We start from the raw sequence: 19,803 nt of genomic DNA, 5'->3' as shown, positions 1-19,803 counted from the left end.
ATAGCGCGTTCCTGTGTTACGCGTAGTTGGGAAACACTGTCCACGCGTACATTGGATACGCGTACAGCTCCTGTACGGACCGCCGCGAACCTGTACGCGAGCTCAATCGATCCAGAGCGCTCCACGAGTCCCAGTCATTCGCCATGACTCCGACAAAGTTAGCGGTTGCGTGCACCACCACTGCTGCGGCGTTAGTCATTATTCAACACATTTTAAATAAAAAATTTAGAAACAAACGGAAACCTAGATGGTGGATGAAAAAATTGTATCGTGAAAGATTACAGTGTGGAAATAGGCTAATCAACTAGTGTGCTATCCCACAAGACCCGGTGAAATTCATAAAGTTGAGTCAGTCTGATAATATTTTCATTATTAAAACTCGAAGAACACGCGTGTTTATGCATTTTGCCGTCCAAGTGTAGCGTAGCCGGCCCCGTGCATCCTCTTTGACGCGCGACAAAAAACTGACTAAGATCGGCTCGCGCTCGAGTTGGCTCGCGCGGTACGCGTACCCCAAGAGTGAACGCGTAGCTGCAGGTATGAACTAGGCGTTCCGAATACGCGTAAACTGAGTACGCGTACCAGGGTACGCGCAATCCGTACGCAGCTTAAGAATGTTTGATTTAGGTAGGAGTAGGTAACAGCATACAAAAGATATAAAAAAATATTTACCTCATCACAAGGTACGCGTAGCTTAATCGCCCGTTCAAGGAGTTTGAACGCAGCGCGCAAAGTGGCGTACTCACGTCCGCGATACAATATAAGTCGACACGGCAAAGCCAAGAAGTAGAGCGAGTAACACGTGCCAAGGAGACATTTGGCCCACGCTTCGGGGGACACACTTGCTTTCCGCGCCAATCTGTAAATTATAAAAAAAAAACTACTTTTAAAAAGAGAAAGCGCAGTATCATGTATAATTTATTAAGTAGGTATTTTAATACAAACAAACACTTTCGTGTTATTTAAATTCAATTAAAGAAAACCAGTCTAATCGCAAATTTTCGGTCTAATTATGTTTACGCTGTGATGAAAAGTGTACAACGTGTATGTGTATTTAACACTAGTCCGGTGAAGGACAACATAAGGAATGTCATGCTTTATACGCAAAAATTCTGCGTGTGTCAGGCACAGAAGCCTTATTACCTACTTTACGGAAAAATATTAAAAGCCGATACATAAATATAGAGGTTGTATGCCAGCTTAGGTATAAAAAACGACGGCGTGTGTCGAGCACAGAAGGCTATTTAAAAACATAACACGAAATTAATTACGGTCAAGTTTTGATCGGAAGCCTGTAGTGTCATAGTAGATTTAATTAAATTCTACATAGAAGGGGTGTTGAGAAAGAATAAAGGCTTATAGTATTATTAATATTATTAAAAGGGGTGTAACATACCTCTGAGCAGCTGCAATTTCATATTTTGTCCTTCTCGCCATTGGAGAGGCATCTGCCAACGATTCAGCAGACGCAAGAGCCGCACTAGGAAGAGCTTGGATAGCTCCCCGCGCGCATTGCTTACAGCGGTTCACCAGATTCACATCTAATACGAATTTTTCGTATGCGTACGTCTCTTCTGAAATTGGAAAATCGAATTTAAGATGAAAATGCCTTTGCGTTACGTTTGGTATTAAAAAACCCTGGAACGGCTGTTATTTCTTATCGCTAAAGCATCTTTAAAAATAGATTAGCGTGGCAAAATATTATTTAGTTATTCAAAACGAATAGTACGTTAACCTACGTTACACCGCAAGATTATACCTCTGATAAGCAAGTAGGTAATAAAAAAAAACATGGATACTTGAAAAAACTGGTAAAATATACGCTAAACATATAATACAACGGTTTACTTTTATCTACGCTAATATTATAAAGAGAAAAGATTTGATTGTTTGTTTGCATTGATTAGGCTCCAAAACTAGTGGACTGATTTGAAAAGTTCACCATTAGAACCATACCTTATCCTCAATGAACATAAACTATATTGTCAAAAAAGTTAAGGTTTTGTAAAAATCCTTTTATCGGATACGCTGTGGAAACTATTGACAATAGAGAAAAGTTACGTACGTAGATGTCATCAATATCTACAAAAACTCCATAAGTCAACCAAAAACTATTATTTTTGCATTTAAATGTCTATTCTACCTTTAAAGCTTTAGGCTATAGAAAATCGTGCTACGAACTAATAAATGTATAATTAACTTACCCGGGTCAGGTGGATCCGGGGGCAGGACAAACACAGTCCTCTCGGATGTGTTGCCGGTATCAATGTCAAGCAATGGCTCATTAGAACCGACCCTTTCAATACATTCGTCGAAGAATGTCAACCCCTGATCTGCGCCGTCGCATACGAACGAACGCTCTTCAATGAAACGCGTAAACATTTGCGTACGCATTATTAATGTTAAGAAACGTTGTTGGGTCTGAAATAGTCATAAATATCAGACTCAGTTTTGATCGAACATAGAGCTACTATTAAATAAAATTCCCACTAAGGGACTAGTAAGGTACTGCTTGTTATAACGGAATAAATAAATTTCTGAATAATAAAAAATAAATCGCAAAACGGTCGTTTCACACAATTTATGACACAAACTTGCGGGACCTATACCATTCTTATCTAATCTCGAGATGTTCGGTATACTACACTCTTTTTCTCAATATTTATTTATTACAGATATATATACATTATCCTTACAGACTATGTCAATACGATAATGTCGAGATAAAATATAATAAAGTATATAATATTAAACACATAATATACACAATATCGCTACTGTAAATACACTCTGCGAATCGACATCGAATATCTCTATAACGAAAAAACTACAGTTAAGGTTTTACATAATATTTTTGATAGGAATTGTACAAAAAACTTGACCAGTACTCCATGTGCGTAATTGGACAATATATACGAAAGGTTTGTAATGTATACAAAATATATCGAAACGTTCAAGATTTAAAATTTAAAACGAATAATGCACGTACCTTATCTCTAGACTTAAGAAACGCGTCCATTTGAAACAACGCATGTGGGTCTGTAGTTCCCACAGTGGGTGCCTTTGTAATGGGTATAAGATACCGGCGATAGCCCTCTAGAGTTACTGCCATGAAGCGTAGAAACGCCTCTTGGATTTTTAGTTCCAATGCTTGCTGAAATATTACATATTAATCATAAAAAGGTTAACTTTGGAGTTAAAAGGCAGTGGAACTGGTTGTACACTTCAGTTATACACATTCATAAGTGTAGAACAAGTTACTTAATTAAAAACATAAGTAATAAAAAAACTATTAAACTATCAGAATTATGGTAGAAATTAGCGTACTAAGTGAGTTGAAATTACCACTGCGAAGTAATTTTTATTTGTTGATGTAATAATAAATAATGTTTTTTTATTATTGTTTCTTTCTTTAAAATTATTATATACCTTATTTTAGTATTTCTATTTATTTAAATACAATACACACCTCCTTCTTCCGTTTTTGGAAATCCCTATCTAAGCTTGTGGTCGTTTCACCGTTGTACTTACTATTATTCGGGTAATGGACGGGAGATGCTGTAAGATAAATGATTACATTTTTCTCATTTAACCCCTTTAAAAAATGATTTATTTATAGTAAAAATACTATTATAAAGAGGACAATGTTGGATTTTTATGCCTCTGCAACGAATAGTCAAAAACTGCTGACCCTATTTCAATAATACTACCATTGGAATGCTACATTATCCTAGAGTAACAAATTAATGTTTATAATATAAAAAAAAAACATATTTTATGGATACACCTTTTTAGTACGTCTTATAAAACAGCAAAATACCGAAACAATCATTAATTTTTTTTTAAATCTACCATATATGTACATCATTCCGACTTCCGGTACAATTACTGTTTCACCGGTAATCTATCCTAAACCGGTCATTTGCACTACTAAACGTAGATGAATAAATACTTACTTGGTCGAATATTTGCGAAGAGTTGTTCAAGGGTCTGCTTAAGGGTCCTAGCTTGACTTTTCGGTAACAATTTTAACGATATATGCCTTTGTGATTCACATATCTGAAAGTACCAGGTAAGATATGGACTACTTAAAAATTTATTTAATGAAGAAAATAATAATAAATAGTATACAGTATTATGTCAAAAAGAACATTCGATTGGAGAATGTTAAGTTTCACGTTAATGTTAAGCCTACTTTCTCCACAAATTTCAGAAACTAAGTCATATTTTATAGTTTTGCAAGTTTTGTGTGTATATATATGTTAACGTAAAATTGTAAAAACCGTTAGATTGTAATCTATCTCGCGAGATTATAAACTGTCGAAAGATTGTGAACCTCAGCGTACTGCTTACAATTTAACGTATTATTATTCGGTAGATTGTAATCTATCGAAGTGAAACCGTCAAATTGTGAAACGGCCATTTTTTATTTTTGAATAATTTAAAAAATTTCGGAACCCTACACTAATTGAAACATGATTTACGTTCACATATATACTGGGTGTCAGCAATAAAGGCTTACTAATAGTTTTAAGGACTACGAGTTCAGACTCGTCAGCTAGATCAGTCCATCTCGTTGGCGAAGGTCCACGCGATCGCGCCTTCGGTGTTGCAAATCACGATGAGTTTCTATAGGTTCTCATCGCCCCTACGCATTGTGTGACCAACGTACGAAATTATACGTGCTAACACAGATACTAAGTGCAAATTCTTATGGTAATTTTACTCGTGTATAGGATCAGTGTACTCACCGTTATATTATTGGTGTCCAAATCGACACACGTCACATCCGGCGGTGGCTCATAGAGGTCAAAAAACCTCGAATCAACTCCTATTAGATATGGCAAGGGTGCGTGGAGAACTTCCGCTAAACCTGAAAATAATCTTTAAATAAATATAAACCGAAGAAAGAGCTACCGTTTTCTTTGACCTTATGATCGTGCGACTCTCATAAAGATAATGTAATAATGGATTTTTCCTAACGGATTTAACTCGATCATACAGTGAATAAGCACCATGAGGAAACCAGCATGCCCTAGACCAAAGAGCCGAAGGCGTGAGATCTAGGGTTTTAGCGCCATAGTTTTTTTTCTGGAACTGAATTTAGTTCCCAGCGAACCAATATACAAAAAACACGTTAAAAATATAACCGTCAAATGATCGATTGATTACTTCTAACCACGAAAATATTCACTTGAATATTTTCGTGGTTAGAAGTAATCAATCACACAGGTGTGTGCTTATAAATTTTTAGATTTTTAGGTGATATTAGTTTTAATCATCCTATTAAGTTTATTATAGGAATGTATTAAAACATTTTTTTCTGTCCTTAGAAATTAAGAATATACGTAAAAAGGAAGGCAATTTTTTTTTGGTAATTCAAGTAATTTATTTGAATTATACATACCTAATGGACACAGAGGTATATAGGGACACTGCCATTTAAACGGAAATAGCAGACTGGAAACCGCTTCCGATACAGCTGTCAATGTATCTGGTCTGAAAAAGTAAAAAAAAATATGTCCTCCAAGATTATAGAATAATTACTAAACTAATATTTCTCGATAATTTTGATAATACTTTGTCATCTTTTTATTCAGACGTAAACTTTTCAAAGACTAGTATTTGTACCTCAGTGAATGTATAAGTATTTTCTGTTCCGTTAACGCGAGGGCAAGCAGTAGAAGACAATTATCCGGTCCCAAATTGAGTAGTAACTGTCTGAAGCCAGCCCCACTTCTTACTAATGGTTGATCATCACGTCTTGTTACTATCACTCTATCGTGAGGATTCGTTGGCGAAAGCTAGAACATACAAGGTATTAATAAGGACATCATAAAGTCAGTAAATATTTCAGTAATAAATTGATGCAAAAGCATGCAGATTCCGGCTCGAAGGACCAAGCGTTTATTGATAATGATGTAATTTTTATCTGATGTATTATTTAAATTACTTCTAAATGGTGTATGAACTAAAGAATCTATGATAGGTATAATGCACGCACTATCGCTTTTAAGTTCTGTGATTTAATAACTTTACCTGTAATAAGATACGCGGCTCCGGAAATGGCACCTCTTCTAATAAATGTGTTATATATCTTTCAATCGGTATACTGAGCGGTTCCTTACTCAATGACAGTTCCTGAAAATATAATATAATGTTATATAATACAATATAATATGTTGATTTTTTAATAAAATCCAAATGGGTATCTCAAATTTGGGACCAAAATTGATTTCTAATTACACGTAACTTTATCACGGAAAGGAAAATTTATTAGCCTAATACTAAAAACGAAAACATAAAAAGGCTTTTATTGCTTGCATTAAAATTTTTAGAAATTAGGGACAATTATTAAAATAAGAAATAACTACTAACTATACGTCATTGTATACTTAATACTATAAAAACTTACTAGTATATACAACAGCCATCGTTCAAACGAATCGCTAAACGGCCATCTTGACAAAAGGCATATGCATTTATTTGCGTGCAACGAATGCGTGTTTTGAGAAACTCCAGACCTCCACCCAAGAAGCTCCTCGTGTCCTTCCATTAGTTTCGTATGCGAGTAATTCTCATAAAATGTTACCGCTGACCCGTATACCTGAAAAGTAAGGATTTTAGGAAGTAATAAGTAACAACAGGAAGTAACACAAGACAGCAAAGAAATTGAGTCTTCACATGTGGGAGGATTTTGTGAGAGAAAATTCGCACATGAACTTTTGTAGAAGAAAATGCAATTCTCAGCATTCACCTTTAAAGAGACATTTTAATTTAATAGACAATTCAGTTTTGGCTTCATACGTAAGTTGTTCAGTTCAGTTTAGAACATAAATTGTTTCTTATGTTTAAAAAGGGTTATTGGTAAAAGAAAATCGTAAAATTACGTTCTGTTATTATAATTACAATTAAATTATAATCGGAATGGGAAAAGGGTTAAGCAGTTGTGCAGTTTTAACTTTAAAATAATAATACATTGTGCCCATCGTTACGTTACGTTATTGAATTTTGATGAGGGGTTAAATATGATATATTAAATTGCCTCTACAGTAATAGAATCCCATTGACAAGACTCTTGACTATATTTTTATAAATTGAGTTTTGTTTGTGAAAAATATCTGAATTACCTTATCAGTAGCATCAGCAACAGTGAGGACGAACGTTGAGAAGACAGGTTTAGGTGCTGACGCAGTGTTGGGCCATAGTTCCAAGGTAGCACCCATCGGCACACAGAATAACGGCACGGATGACGGGAACTCCATACTACGACGGTCCACTGTAGGATACCTATTGATAATTTTAACTTTAAAGTTGTAGACTCTTTAGTCTTTATACAGAAACTATTCCGTATCTAAAATCACAACCCTGTCTCGTGTGCCAAATATGTCAGAACATAAAGAAATGTAAGTTCGCGACACGAAACTTGAGCCTATATTCAAGAACGTCAAACTTAAATTTAGTTCCAGGAGGTGTCAAACTGTCATTGTCAAATTTTCACTGTATGTTTGACATATTTGACAGCGTACAAAATACGAGGGATTTTGGCATGAGATACGAATTCAAACACTATTAAAATCTTGAACATCTTATGAAGGCAATTTTTCATCTTTTAGCAAAAACGAGAAAGCGTGGTTTCTTAAAAATGTTGACTTAAGCTCAATTTATGTTTTAGTACTAATGTATCCCTTTAGCATTATTACATAAACTTAGTTCAAAGCCCTTCATTGTACTCGAAGGAGCTAATTGCTGACGCATCCTATGCAAGTTGAGAAAGTAAACGTTAATTAATACCACATTATCTTAGTTAATACATAGCGCAAACGATTCCTCTATTCGGGGAATGTTTCGAAAATATTTATCTTTTAAAGAAGAGACGTACTCATTATTTTATATTATAGTAAAATCATTCATTTAATGTCCGAGCTCGCGAGCCTCTGCGTGCGATTATGTTTTCCCCATGTTCTATATATATATAATACATATTTTTATTTTTGAGATTACTGTACACATTACTATTTGTCTTTGACTTGTTATGATCTCAAGAGATGAGTTGTAATTTAAACGCCTTTTTGTTGTTATAATGAATACGAGTACCTAAGTCATATTAACATATATCTTTTTAAAATTAACAATTTGAATCATAACAATTGAAGATCAAAAGAAAATCTTTTTGCTCATTTATTATATTTTTAATTAGTGTCAGTAAACATCTCTATCCTCAACTGTCAATCCCAATGGGAATAAAAATAGAATGTATGCCTCATAAGAATACAATACCAGTGATTTGAATAAGACTACATTGTTTAAATATACGGTCACGCAATTAAAAACGTCCAGTACTGGAACATACATGTTTTGCTTTTCACTGAAGTATTTCCGAACGAATTCGACTTAGAGTCCTTTTGGAAACGAGCGTACTGATTCTTATTATTAGGTGATCCTTTTGCCTGTTTCCTCAATTAAAATCAAAATCCTCAATCTAAAAGCCCGTAACTTAAATGAGAGAATCATCAAGAGCTGTTCAATCTTTTGTTTTGAAGTTTACCATTGACTGCTTAAGATACGATATAGAATACACATCGAATGGTATTTTTGTTTGTAATGAAAACACGATAATACTGTCGGAAAAAATATTTAAAAAGTTTTCATACATTTTATTGTTTATAAGGAAAAGGAACTTGTCCGAAATAAAGGCTATTGTATAAATTATTTATACTATAATATAGACCTTGGTTGTCTGGAAGTCAACTATCTGAACTCATAGCAGTAAGATCGCCTTATTCTATTTTTAATATTTTCGTGTTTTGTGATGTAACTGAAGTTCTTTTTATACATTAAACTTAAAAAGAGTACTAGCCGTTTACGTTTAGCATAGCAATTGATCGAAATTTGAGAATATTTTTTTATCTTAAAATAATGTTATCATTTAACCTTTACCTTTAGCCTTAACCTGAAATCCTAAGGTTATTTTACATACCTAAATAAAACTTCCGGTTTGAAAGCTATTAGCGGCGGTCGGTTCATTGACTTTTTGTAACAGAGGAACACGTCGCTTCCCATTAGCCCTGCAATTTTATTTACTTATGATAACCTGTATTTGATCCTTATCTTTGGACCTTACCATATCTATATTAGATTACCAATTTGTATATTATCAATATGTCCAATGTGACCATTTTAAATTACGGATAAAATGCCTTTTAGGTAAACAAACGTATTTTATAAATTTTTACTTGCTATGGCTCAGCAAATAAATATGTATAAATAATAATTATACATTAAGTGCGTACATAGTCACAAAGTACATTGATGCACAGCCGGGAATCAAACCTACGACCCCAGGGATGAGAGTGACATGCAGAAACTACTAGACCAAACGGCTCATAATAATTTCCTATAAAAATTCAATTAAAATTGGCTTTTTTATAATTTACTTGTAATAATCACCATTAAAAGTTAAGTAAGCATTATTAACTAAATTGGATATATAAAAGTTGGAAGTGAATATTAGGAATTTTTAAAATTCTTAAATAACATCTACGTACTATGTACCTTTATTCAAATTCTTTCCAATCATACAAAAGGCATGGGGAGGTGTCTCCCCCCTGCTAGAGACGATGACACAAATGTCCACCACGACCAGGGCATTGCAGGGAGCAGTGGGCTGGGCTCGACGGTAGGTGATATAGGTTATGGCCTTGGAGTTGTTTACATTCGCCACTCTGCCACCAACGGACTTACGGACCATCTCCGCGTCAGCCATGAGACGTTCTCTACCATCGTACATGACACCTGGAACCAGTCAATGTGTCTATTTGACTTTTTCGACTGATTAGCATTTATGATTGACCCTTCATTTTTGTGAATATTTAAATTGTTGTTGGTGTTTAGGCTAGTACAGCAAGCTAACTTGCCAATGAGGAACGATCAATTAAGCAATATCCGAAGAGTCTGTACGTTGACGTATGGCGCATTACGTGGACGGAAATGTTTTGTTTTTGAATCTATTTGGCCTTAATTTTGGTCCATGTAAATTTAAAAATCTTCATAAAAGTTATTTCAGCGACATTTGCTTTAATAATAGCCGTTACTAAGGCCTGTAATCGAATAAGTCTAGTTACAGTCTTGTCTTAAACAGTGCCAAATATATCAAATCGATATCGACAGCTTTTGAAACGATTTACGTTTTCTTTATGAAAACAGGACACAGATTTGCTAACCTATCATTTAATAGTTAGGTTGAGGTCCATTGTAACGTTTTTATGTATTGATCACGAAACAGTCTAGTGAATCCTAATTATCTTATGACTTGTACTAAATATCATGTCTAAAACACATTTATGTACATGACGTTTAACACTGAAAGCGAAGCCTTAGATTAATTACTATAATATTGATTTAAAATAAAAGCCATCAACAGCCTGCTTAAACCAGTATGATGGTTTAACAACTCTTTATATTGAAAACGATTTTTTTTTATAGGTAGCTGATCTTGACTGAAAGTTTTAAATTGTAATCTCTGTTAAACAAGAACTAAAGTGCGACTATTGTCCTTAAGTTATTTTGTCAATAGCATTATTTCGAAAGAACTAAGGTGGTATATGAGATACCTTTGTACCCTTAAAGGGAATTTTTTTCGCTTAAAGAAAAATATAACATGACTACTATTAGCGCGATTATTTCATCATTACTTTGCATTGTCGTAGATTATATTTGCATATTTCATGCCTGGTTAACGTATATTTTAGTTAATCATAATCAATGTAATATTAATTTTTTACTGCTACATACACAAGAGCTATTTATGTAAAAGTAAAAATATAAGATCCATGCATTCCTTAATTGTGCCAGGGGACTCTTCGGTAACTTATATAGTAATAAAGTCGTATTATGGTGTATTGTGTGAATTGTAGACTAATTGTGTGTGTGTGTGTGTGTGTATGAATGTATTTCACATTTCAACAGCCAGTAAATCCTCCACTTCTATAATAATTATATAACTTAAGTTCTGCATTGTATAATTGTTGCTTTAACCCACGAAAACTATACAGTATAGACTAAGAACTATTTTAATATCGTTTAACTTCAAAATTAAGTTAAAGTGATCTAGGCAACATCTTAAAAGGTCAATAGGCATCTTTTAAAATCTGATAAATTTCAAGAGACTCGACGTGGATCGTAGTTACTGTAGCGTGACACGATATAAAAGAAACAATGACTCAACACAGCTAAAGAAGCTTAAAAAGTCATTTTAGTTTTTGTGATAACAATAATTGTAGACAAACGATGCTGGAGACTGTTGTAAAAGATTTTAAATAGATTTAGCTAAATAGAACAAGGTATGTAAAGTTATTTGATAAAAGCCAAATCATTTCTCAATTTTTTTTTTTTTAATTTATAAACAGGGGGCAAACGGACAGGAGGCTCACCTGATGTTAAGTGATACCGCCGCCCATGGACACTCTCAATGCCAGAGGGCTCGCGAGTGCGTTGCCGGCCTTTCAGGAATCGGTAAGCTCTTTTCTTGAAGGACCCTAAGTCGAATTGGTTCGGAAATATCTCAATGGGCAGCTGGTTCCACAGAGCCACACAGCCTTGAAAAACGCTCAGTTGTGGAACGGCGAACGTCGAGGTGATACGGGTGGAATTTCGTACTCTGCCTCGACGTCCGATGACGAAAATCAATCTCAAAAAAATCGATTTTCTTTTTTTAAGAATCATTGCAAACAATGTATAATTTAGTCCCTTATAATTCCTTACATTATTTTATTTAAGGGAAGTTTAATTTGATGGTTGTATGATAGACGGACTCAGAACTACAGTCTTGATATAAGTAATATATTTCGTCAATTTTTTCCTTATTTTCGCTATTTTAATATTCGATATCTATTCTAATTTTGTTACTGGTCTCTTATCTTAAAGATAAACTTACCAATATCCACCAGGGGTGCTTTATCCCGGCCACGTCGTATACATAAGAAACACACTGGTGATTGTATGGAGCCATGGTTCAAATCCGCGGGTAGACCTGTTGGTGTATACTCCAGTAACTCGTAATCATGTGGCAATTTCTCATCAAGACCAGGGAATATTACGCCTGAAACAACGATAGAGATTATCTTTTATTACCAAATTTAAATGATGCTTGCGTAGAACTGAAAGCATAATAGAATATAACTGTCGCGTGTATAGGAGAAGTCTAATATAAAATTAACTAGGTCCTATTTTGAACGGCAGTGTCCGAACTCAAGTATCGTGTAACATGTCAAAGAATGATCTTAAAGGTTTACAATTACTTAAACGTTAAAAGGTTTCGTTTTCATTCACGGTTGTTTTAGTTTGTTCGATATCACTATTACAATATAAAATTACTAAACCATCCAAAAATCTAGTTCTACAACTAAGTAATATTTTGTGTCTACCCCATGTCTTAATGGTAGCGACTCCAAGAACAATTTTGTCTATGATTTTGACTAGTATTTTTATTTCATTTTTACTTTGGTTTAGTCCAATTTGTCTGCATTGTCTTTCAAAACTTTTAAGATATATTTACGAAGAATATTGCAACTACGAAGCAAGCAATCATTAATAACATTCTATACTTAAAATACCTTTCAATGACCTAGTAAAGAAGGAAAATATTGTATGAGGGCTCGTTACCCTGAGAATTTCTTTATCAATTCAATGACCTTATCTGAGGTTCATTCAAACTAACGCACAGACCACCAATAAAAGTAATAAATATGAATCATTGAGGGGTCAATCGATAATGACCTTTTGTTCATGTAGTACCAGACAATAATGTTCGACGATTCGTTTTTTTTATAAATAATAAAAATAGAGTTAAAAAAGATATTTTCATCTTATATGAAAGTTTCAAGATCTGATTTTATTTAGTAAAATCATTTTGAAGTTTTATATGTACACTTTCTGCAGCTAGCCTGTATTTTACAAATATCTTAATTTAAAAACACTATTCCTTATTGCGTTTCTTCATAGGCCATCATTGGTATTCTCGTTCCTCGCATCTTCAACCCACGATTTCAATAAAACAATTGACCTACTCTGTACTCAATCAAGTAAATAAAAATGTCATTTGCAATATTCTCAACCTTGCATCTAAATATACATATTAACTATTATGAGATTGTTAAGAAGATCGGAAGAAACCTTAGAACCGATGTGGCGTATAAAATCGTTTTACTGTTATAATATTGTCTGAATTCAACAATACAAAAATTCCCTTAAATTTTAAATAAAATGTGAATTAAGCTACCGGAAATCGAATAACTGATTAACACTTTAACTCGTAATATTTCCGGAATGCGTGCCAGTGCCGAGATAAGAATATTAAAAAACGCATTTCCATATACAAACATATACTAGTAATTCCAATATTAGTATTAAAAATATAGCATTTGATTTTCTTAATCTAAGCTAACAGTCACTTGAAGGTATGATAACGGACCAAGACTTGTTTGACAACTTTTTATACTTGCACCTTATAGGCTGGGACATCCAATAAGTAAGGCAAGGTCCCTGACCGTTTTATAATATTACATGGTAATAAAAGGCCATGGGTTATTATACAACTCATCTTATCAATACATAATTAGTTGCTTGTGAAATGAGAGATGAAAAAAATGGCAACTTTTTATGACAGTTATGATCATATTATTAATTTGTACCTTTTCATTTTTTTTAGTTTATTTCAAATTAAATAAAAGGCAAAACAAAAGATTTTTTCAAATCATAGTAACTGTAATAATACTGTAGTAGATGTAAAATTTTGAGACTTACATATACAAGATATTGTCATAAATATTTATATGACTATAACAACAAATATTTACCAATCTACACGGAATTATTTTAAGTAATAGATGCGTCATAATATTTCACTTAATGAGTTTGTATTCATGTTTTTTTAATATTTTAAATAAGGCTAGTATAAGTACTGTTATAAATTAAAGTTCAAGTAAGTGTTCCTGCATTGTCTATGTCACTTCTTAAACTTGCTCACTAACAAACTATAAATAAATGATATCTACAATGAGATATCAGTAGCAAACTGCGATAGTGATCATATTACTAACCACAGTTAATCACGATTCCTGTAAATTGATATGATCTAAAGTTATGTATTGGTTGCTTAATCAAATATCATAATAAAATTATGAAGAAATATTATTGATGATTTAGGTTCATCTGGATAAAAAATATATTTCTTTAAATATTTTAGAAACAAATGAAGGCTTCAAAGATCTTTTATCAGAGCTGTCAGGTACTAAGATTAAAATTAAATTCAATGAATTTATTATTTATGTATCCCGAAAAAGGAATATGTTAAGAAAGAATCAAATTTATTTTATCTTAATTTTTAGATTATGGCTTAAAATAATCTTGTAAAAATGCAAATGCAATTTTCATTACTAATTTGACTTTAAAAGAATTTATAGATGTAATTTTCATGCTAAACATCATCAGTGTATAATTAATTATAATTAACCATAAATACAATGAACATTACCAAATGTGACCTAGAGAATAAATTATGCATATACTATGTCAACTTAATTGCATATTTCCTCATTTGAGTACCTAAATCTTAACATAATACATAGCAAGAATAAGTGCATACCAATATCAGTGATGGGTGCTTTAGTACTATATCCCTTTAAGTGTCCAGAATCAGAATCATCAAGTACTTCTGGTTCCTCAGGGAGGCCAGCAACCACGAAATAGTCAGCTACTCTTCGCTCATCCATTTCTGTTGTTAGTTTTAATAAGTTTTAACCTGCAGATTGTCTCCATATAAAATCGAGTCCAGAAAAATCCATCAAAAAACATAACCTAAGCTACTATCGTTAAATTTTCCATTTTGGTGAAAAATCTAACGTCTCCAAAATCTCCTTACGAATACTTACTATAATTTTTTTTAACACAAATTGACTAGGAAAAGCGAAATGTTATCAAGTCATTTTAGTAATCTTTTAACATGGCCTTATTGTGTGTTGCGTAAAAATTACTTCGCTTCATTATTTTCCTGTCATGCTTGTGATGGATTTTAGACTTCGTATTTAAGTATACAAGTCACTGTGAACTTCACAAAACTCACAAATTATACACATCCACAAACATGAAACATCGAAATAAATTGAGATTTTTATATTGAGTTGTGACAGTGAACACACTGTCTCCGTCAATTTACGTTTTTGCGTTTTGCTACTACTTTATACTTCACTCTGACATCGAATCAAAACGAATTTCGATTAAATGTCAATAAGTTGAGATCGACCTATCTATGAGTTCGACGCACGAAAAACAGATACTATCAAATAATTTATTAGTCTTATGCCATAGATAATTATTGGCTGTGACTTTAAAAGTTAGTTAAACATCCTAACGAATACTACGATATTTATTGATGAAATATTGAAGTTCTGTCGTAAGCTATGTATATTGGGTATTAAATACATACATTTTGGAATCAGTAATGAAAATGTTATTATTCTAGCTATACATTACTAATAAATTGTTTTGTGTAGGTACTTAAGAAAAAAAACAAACTAATTATAAATCAATAAAAATATATTCAAACATCAATAATAACTTCCTTTTGTGCTTTTCTTGATGGAGCTAATGCATCTGTGTTTTCAATAGAATCAACTGCGTTACTAATTTGTGCTGCAGATAAAAGCAGCCCAATAGCACCCTCTAACTCACATACACGTTTACATACATCAATTTCACAATTTAACTCATCCTGCATGCCTTTATATAGAAGTTTTGTTTGTGTTGTCAACTGTGATATTCTGCTTTCAAAAACATCAACAAATACATTTGCAGCATCAATTATTGTTCTACAAAATCTTGTTTCACCAAGATTTTTCTTAAAAAATCTTAATAGTGCTCCAATTGACTTTTCTTCTAAACCATCCATAGCTACATGTAGCACTTTTCTTCTGAGTAATTCCTGAAGCAGAGCAATTGTTTTTTCTGGGAATTTTGTAGCAACATATGGTTTTAGAACTATCTTTAAAGCTTGTGTAAACTCCATTTTTCTTAAATGTTTGTCTGCCTCAGATTCTGTCTTTACTTTTGATTTAGTTATTACAGTGTCTACTGGAGAAGTAAGAAGGTGATCAGGAGCAAATTTGAATAGTCCTTTATTTTCATTAGATGCTTGCACAGGCTGATCTCGTTTTCTTATTGATATAACACCATCTATCATGCCTACTGCTAAAACATCATCATTTTCTGAAATACCCATGCTCAAAACTGCATTTGGAAAATCAATATTGTGTACCACTTTAAAAGTGGATATATCATATATTTTAACATGTCTATCTAAAGAAGCAGATACCAATCTACTGTTGTTGCTTGCAAGTCTTATAGTTGTTACAGTTTTATGATGCTGGGAAATATTAGCTAACAGTTTACCTCCATTGAATAAATCCCATACTTTTATTTCTGTACCTCCTGCACTGACAAAAATACCACCAGATGGTAAAAACAATGTTGATTCAACTGGACTACCATGATTGACACTTAATATTGTTTCATTACATCTGCAGTCATAAAGTTTTACGGCATGATCATAGCCACCAGACAAAATTATATCAGGAGATAAAGGACTTGCAGCTCCAGCTCTTATGTAATCTGTATGTTCAGAGAAAGTGGCAAGTTTCTCTTCTGTAGCAATATCCCAAAGGCAAACAGATTTGTCATCTGAGAAACTAAGTACTTTTACTTGATCCTTTGTAAAGAATGTTCTATGAACCTAAAAAAATAATAAATAAATAATATGTTTTAGTAGTTTGTTAGTTATAATATAGCAGAAAAGAAGTTAAAAATAAATAACAACAGAATATAAAGTCTTTAACACATTAGTCTAAGTATACACAAAATATTGGTACAATGAATCGTTCTAACCCTTTGAGCATGGTTCACAGTTGAGATTTAGTGCTATATCTGACTCTCATATATCACAAATATTTTGGATTTTGACTTATGGGACTAATTTTTTGAACTAATTAGGTAGATATCTAATTGTACTCATCAATCAATCAAGGTCATTAAATTTATATTAATTATTGTGACTTACTGGTGCTGTATGGCCCGTAAAGAGTCTAAGAACATTTTTAGACTGAACATCAAATAATTTTACAGCCGCTTCTTCACTACCACATACTAAAAGCCTGCCGTCGTTTCTAAAGGATGCTCCATATGCGCCTTCTTTAAACTTTGATATATTTTTGGCTACCACTTTTGTGATTGGATCATATATCTGAAAATTAATCACAATATGTTCATAAAAGGAAATTTACACATTATTATTATTACATACATTATAAAAAATCATTTCTATAATTTTCTAATTATGTATGCCAAATGTGAAGTATATATAAAAGATAAATAGTCGTTACATTACCTGGATTCGTACAGAACATGTTGCAGCAAAATAATGTGGCTCTACTGGACAAAAATCAATGTAATCTATTGCACCAAATTCTTTAACTAGTACTGGTAACTAAAACAAAAGAGAAAAAAATAATATATATATATATATATATGGATCAAGATACATTGCAATTCATCTAATTTATAAGTTAAATACCCCAAGCTTTTTCCAATAAATAACATCTTTGGTGGTTACAGACGCCGGCTTTTGGAAGACTGATTTATTAACTTTCTTAAAAGGATATGATATATGTGCCATAGTTGAAACCAATAAATATTGTTTGAGCTTCTATGTAGAACCATGAAAGTTTTATTGTTATAATTAAAACAAAACAACAAAAATAATATTTTGTCACACGTCTTTCATTCTTATTTCTATTTATTCATCAATTCTCAACACGTGTTTTTGGCAATTTACTTTGTCTATTTAATTTCACAGATAAGTAATGTTTATACTTTATTTTATACGTGAAACTGTTTCCATCGACACAGGTTCATTATAATTTATCCCTAGTGGCGAGCAATCTTGGACGGAAGTGTTGAAGAATATGTTTTTTGTTATTTACAGCGAGTACAAAATATAATAAAAATATTTAAGGTCATACATTTTTGTATTGCGCTAGAGACTCACGCATATAATATATTATAATAAATATCTCAATTATCTGTTTGCGTGAATATCAACAAATAACAGTTCGTCGGCCAGATGTCAGACGTCAATACTCAGGTGACATATTACCAATACGAACTATTATTATAAGAAAAGTCGGATATTATTGTTTCATTTTTTAAGTATTTTTAAAGTAAAACTAAACTCTTTAAGTTAAAAAAACAACAGAAATGTTCAAGTTATTTAGTCGACATGGTCGTCGAAGTGGTATTATTAATATATTTTGTGACAAGAAAATTGAGGTTAGAAAAGCAAGGATTTACTACTTTTATTCCTCGACTGGATCAGTAAGATTTTCTTCCACTGACGGAGAAGCAGTAAAAATTACTAACATCGCAGAAAATATCCCCGAACCTCCACCTGTACCTGATCCTGCAATATTTGAACAAGTTACTGAAACAATTCAATCTTTAGCTGCAAATGGAGAACCCACTTTTGCTAGTCAGGGACTTGGTGGATGGGGACCTGTAGGAATAGTACAAAACTGTTTAGAATATGTACATGTTTCTCTTGATGTGCCATGGTGGGGAGCAATTCTTATGGGAACTATAGTAGTGCGAGTTATTCTGTTTCCTCTTGTAATAATGTCACAAAGAAACACTGCTGTCATGAATAATCATTTACCAGAAATTCAGACACTTCAGTTAAAAATGACACAAGCTCGTCAAACAGGAAATCAACTAGAATCTGCCAGATATGCTCAGGAGATGATGTTGTATATGAAAGAAAAAGGTTTGAATCCTTTAAAAAATCTCCTTGTGCCAATAGCCCAGGCACCATTGTTTATATCATTCTTTGTAGGACTTAGGGGAATGGCAAATTGTCCAGTTGAAAGTATGATGCATGGTGGATTGTGGTGGTTTACTGACTTAACTGTACCTGATCAATTCTTTATACTTCCTTTAATTACAAGTGCAACTATGTGGGTAACTATTGAGTTAGGTGTAGATGGTGGAAGATTAGATGCACAAAATATGCAACTAATGAGGTATTTTCTGCGAGCAATACCCCTAATAATGATTCCTTTTACAATAAATTTTCCGGGTGCAATCCTTATCTATTGGTGCTCAAGTAATTTTATTTCTCTATGTCAAGTTGGTATTCTAAAAATACCAGCTGTAAGAGAATATTTTAGGATACCTCAGTTAGTTAAACACAATCCTGATGCTCTGCCTATTAAGAAGAAAGGGTTTGTAGCTGGAGCTAAAGACTCATGGACGAACATTAAGTTATCAAGAGACTTAGCTGATCGACAAAGGGTAGATGAAATGATTTTTACTAAGGCCGGCAAAGGGCCATTGCAAAAAACATATAAGCTTGATCCAACTAAACTTACAAAGGTAGAAGCAAAATCAAAATAAGTTGTAGCATAATTATAGTATTAGATATTGTATTGTATTAATAAAATGTATGTTTAATGGAGCTAGTTTAATTAATATCCATTATTGTACAGTGTTTCAAATGCATATAAAATAAAATTACAATATAGACTATATTATACTTATACTATAATAATAGAAAGTTATAACAGAGTATATATTTTTTCTTTTTTTTACAAAATCTGTATTTCAAAAAACCCATACTTTTTTACTTAAAGTGACTCTGAGCACTTTCTTTGATCACTTACTTTTAATACATCTTTTACAAAACAAAGCAAAACTAGGGAA

The 19,803-nt window shown here is 32.8% G+C and overlaps 3 protein-coding genes across 8 annotated transcripts in view; 1 reads left to right on the top strand and 2 right to left on the bottom strand.

Annotated features, from left to right (window-relative positions):
- Nucleotides 1-15,208, bottom strand: part of LOC125050130 (DENN domain-containing protein Crag) — a 34,721-nt gene extending 19,513 nt beyond the window's left edge. For 3 of the 6 annotated variants that reach the window (XM_047649750.1, XM_047649748.1, XM_047649751.1), the window contains exons 1-17: nucleotides 14,931-15,207; nucleotides 14,645-14,800; nucleotides 11,936-12,100; nucleotides 9,556-9,795; nucleotides 8,981-9,068; nucleotides 7,131-7,290; nucleotides 6,416-6,607; nucleotides 6,040-6,141; nucleotides 5,632-5,804; nucleotides 5,408-5,499; nucleotides 4,752-4,873; nucleotides 3,957-4,059; nucleotides 3,470-3,558; nucleotides 2,990-3,154; nucleotides 2,205-2,421; nucleotides 1,397-1,574; nucleotides 673-859 (exon numbers count right to left, since the gene is read on the bottom strand). In XM_047649750.1, the coding sequence (XP_047505706.1) occupies nucleotides 673-859; nucleotides 1,397-1,574; nucleotides 2,205-2,421; nucleotides 2,990-3,154; nucleotides 3,470-3,558; nucleotides 3,957-4,059; nucleotides 4,752-4,873; nucleotides 5,408-5,499; nucleotides 5,632-5,804; nucleotides 6,040-6,141; nucleotides 6,416-6,607; nucleotides 7,131-7,290; nucleotides 8,981-9,068; nucleotides 9,556-9,795; nucleotides 11,936-12,100; nucleotides 14,645-14,771 (2,400 nt within the window). In that variant the 5' untranslated portion in view covers nucleotides 14,772-14,800; nucleotides 14,931-15,207. Of the gene's footprint in view, nucleotides 1-672; nucleotides 860-1,396; nucleotides 1,575-2,204; nucleotides 2,422-2,989; nucleotides 3,155-3,469; nucleotides 3,559-3,956; nucleotides 4,060-4,751; nucleotides 4,874-5,407; nucleotides 5,500-5,631; nucleotides 5,805-6,039; nucleotides 6,142-6,415; nucleotides 6,608-7,130; nucleotides 7,291-8,980; nucleotides 9,069-9,555; nucleotides 9,796-11,935; nucleotides 12,101-14,644; nucleotides 14,801-14,930 lie in introns of all 6 variants that reach the window. The other 3 variants (XM_047649745.1, XM_047649746.1, XM_047649747.1) reach the window with 3 other exon arrangements.
- A 368-nt stretch (nucleotides 15,209-15,576) lies between these two features.
- Nucleotides 15,577-17,884, bottom strand: LOC125050463 (U3 small nucleolar RNA-associated protein 15 homolog). Its single transcript, XM_047650346.1, has 4 exons — nucleotides 17,624-17,884; nucleotides 17,438-17,536; nucleotides 17,111-17,293; nucleotides 15,577-16,786 (listed from the first exon to the last, which is right to left on the bottom strand). Exons 1-4 carry the CDS (start codon nucleotides 17,723-17,725, stop codon nucleotides 15,599-15,601), a joined length of 1,572 nt encoding a protein of 523 aa, XP_047506302.1. The 5' UTR covers nucleotides 17,726-17,884; the 3' UTR covers nucleotides 15,577-15,598.
- A 287-nt stretch (nucleotides 17,885-18,171) lies between these two features.
- LOC125050474 (mitochondrial inner membrane protein OXA1L) lies at nucleotides 18,172-19,554 on the top strand. The gene has a single exon (XM_047650359.1). It carries the CDS (start codon nucleotides 18,307-18,309, stop codon nucleotides 19,495-19,497), a length of 1,191 nt encoding a protein of 396 aa, XP_047506315.1. The 5' UTR covers nucleotides 18,172-18,306; the 3' UTR covers nucleotides 19,498-19,554.
- Nucleotides 19,555-19,803: the final 249 nt, after the last annotated feature.

Source organism: Pieris napi, chromosome 6, assembly GCF_905475465.1.
Source record: "Pieris napi chromosome 6, ilPieNapi1.2, whole genome shotgun sequence".
In the NCBI taxonomy this organism is placed as follows: Eukaryota; Metazoa; Arthropoda; class Insecta; order Lepidoptera; family Pieridae; genus Pieris; species Pieris napi.
Note: the sequence above shows the minus strand (reverse complement) of the source record. Positions and strands in the feature narration are given on the sequence as shown.

Bases quoted from the DNA above. Each gene is read 5' to 3' on its own strand.
- LOC125050463 (XM_047650346.1), bottom strand. From the start codon at position 17,725: ATGGCACATATATCATATCCTTTTAAGAAAGTTAATAAATCAGTCTTC. The intron at 17,537-17,623 runs GTATTTAACTTA...CTTTTGTTTTAG, and splicing joins TTTATTGGAAAAAGCTTGGG to TTACCAGTACTAGTTAAAGA. The intron at 16,787-17,110 runs GTAAGTCACAAT...TTATTTTTTTAG, and splicing joins TTACGGGCCATACAGCACCA to GTTCATAGAACATTCTTTAC.
- LOC125050474 (XM_047650359.1), top strand. From the start codon at position 18,307: ATGTTCAAGTTATTTAGTCGACATGGTCGTCGAAGTGGTATTATTAAT.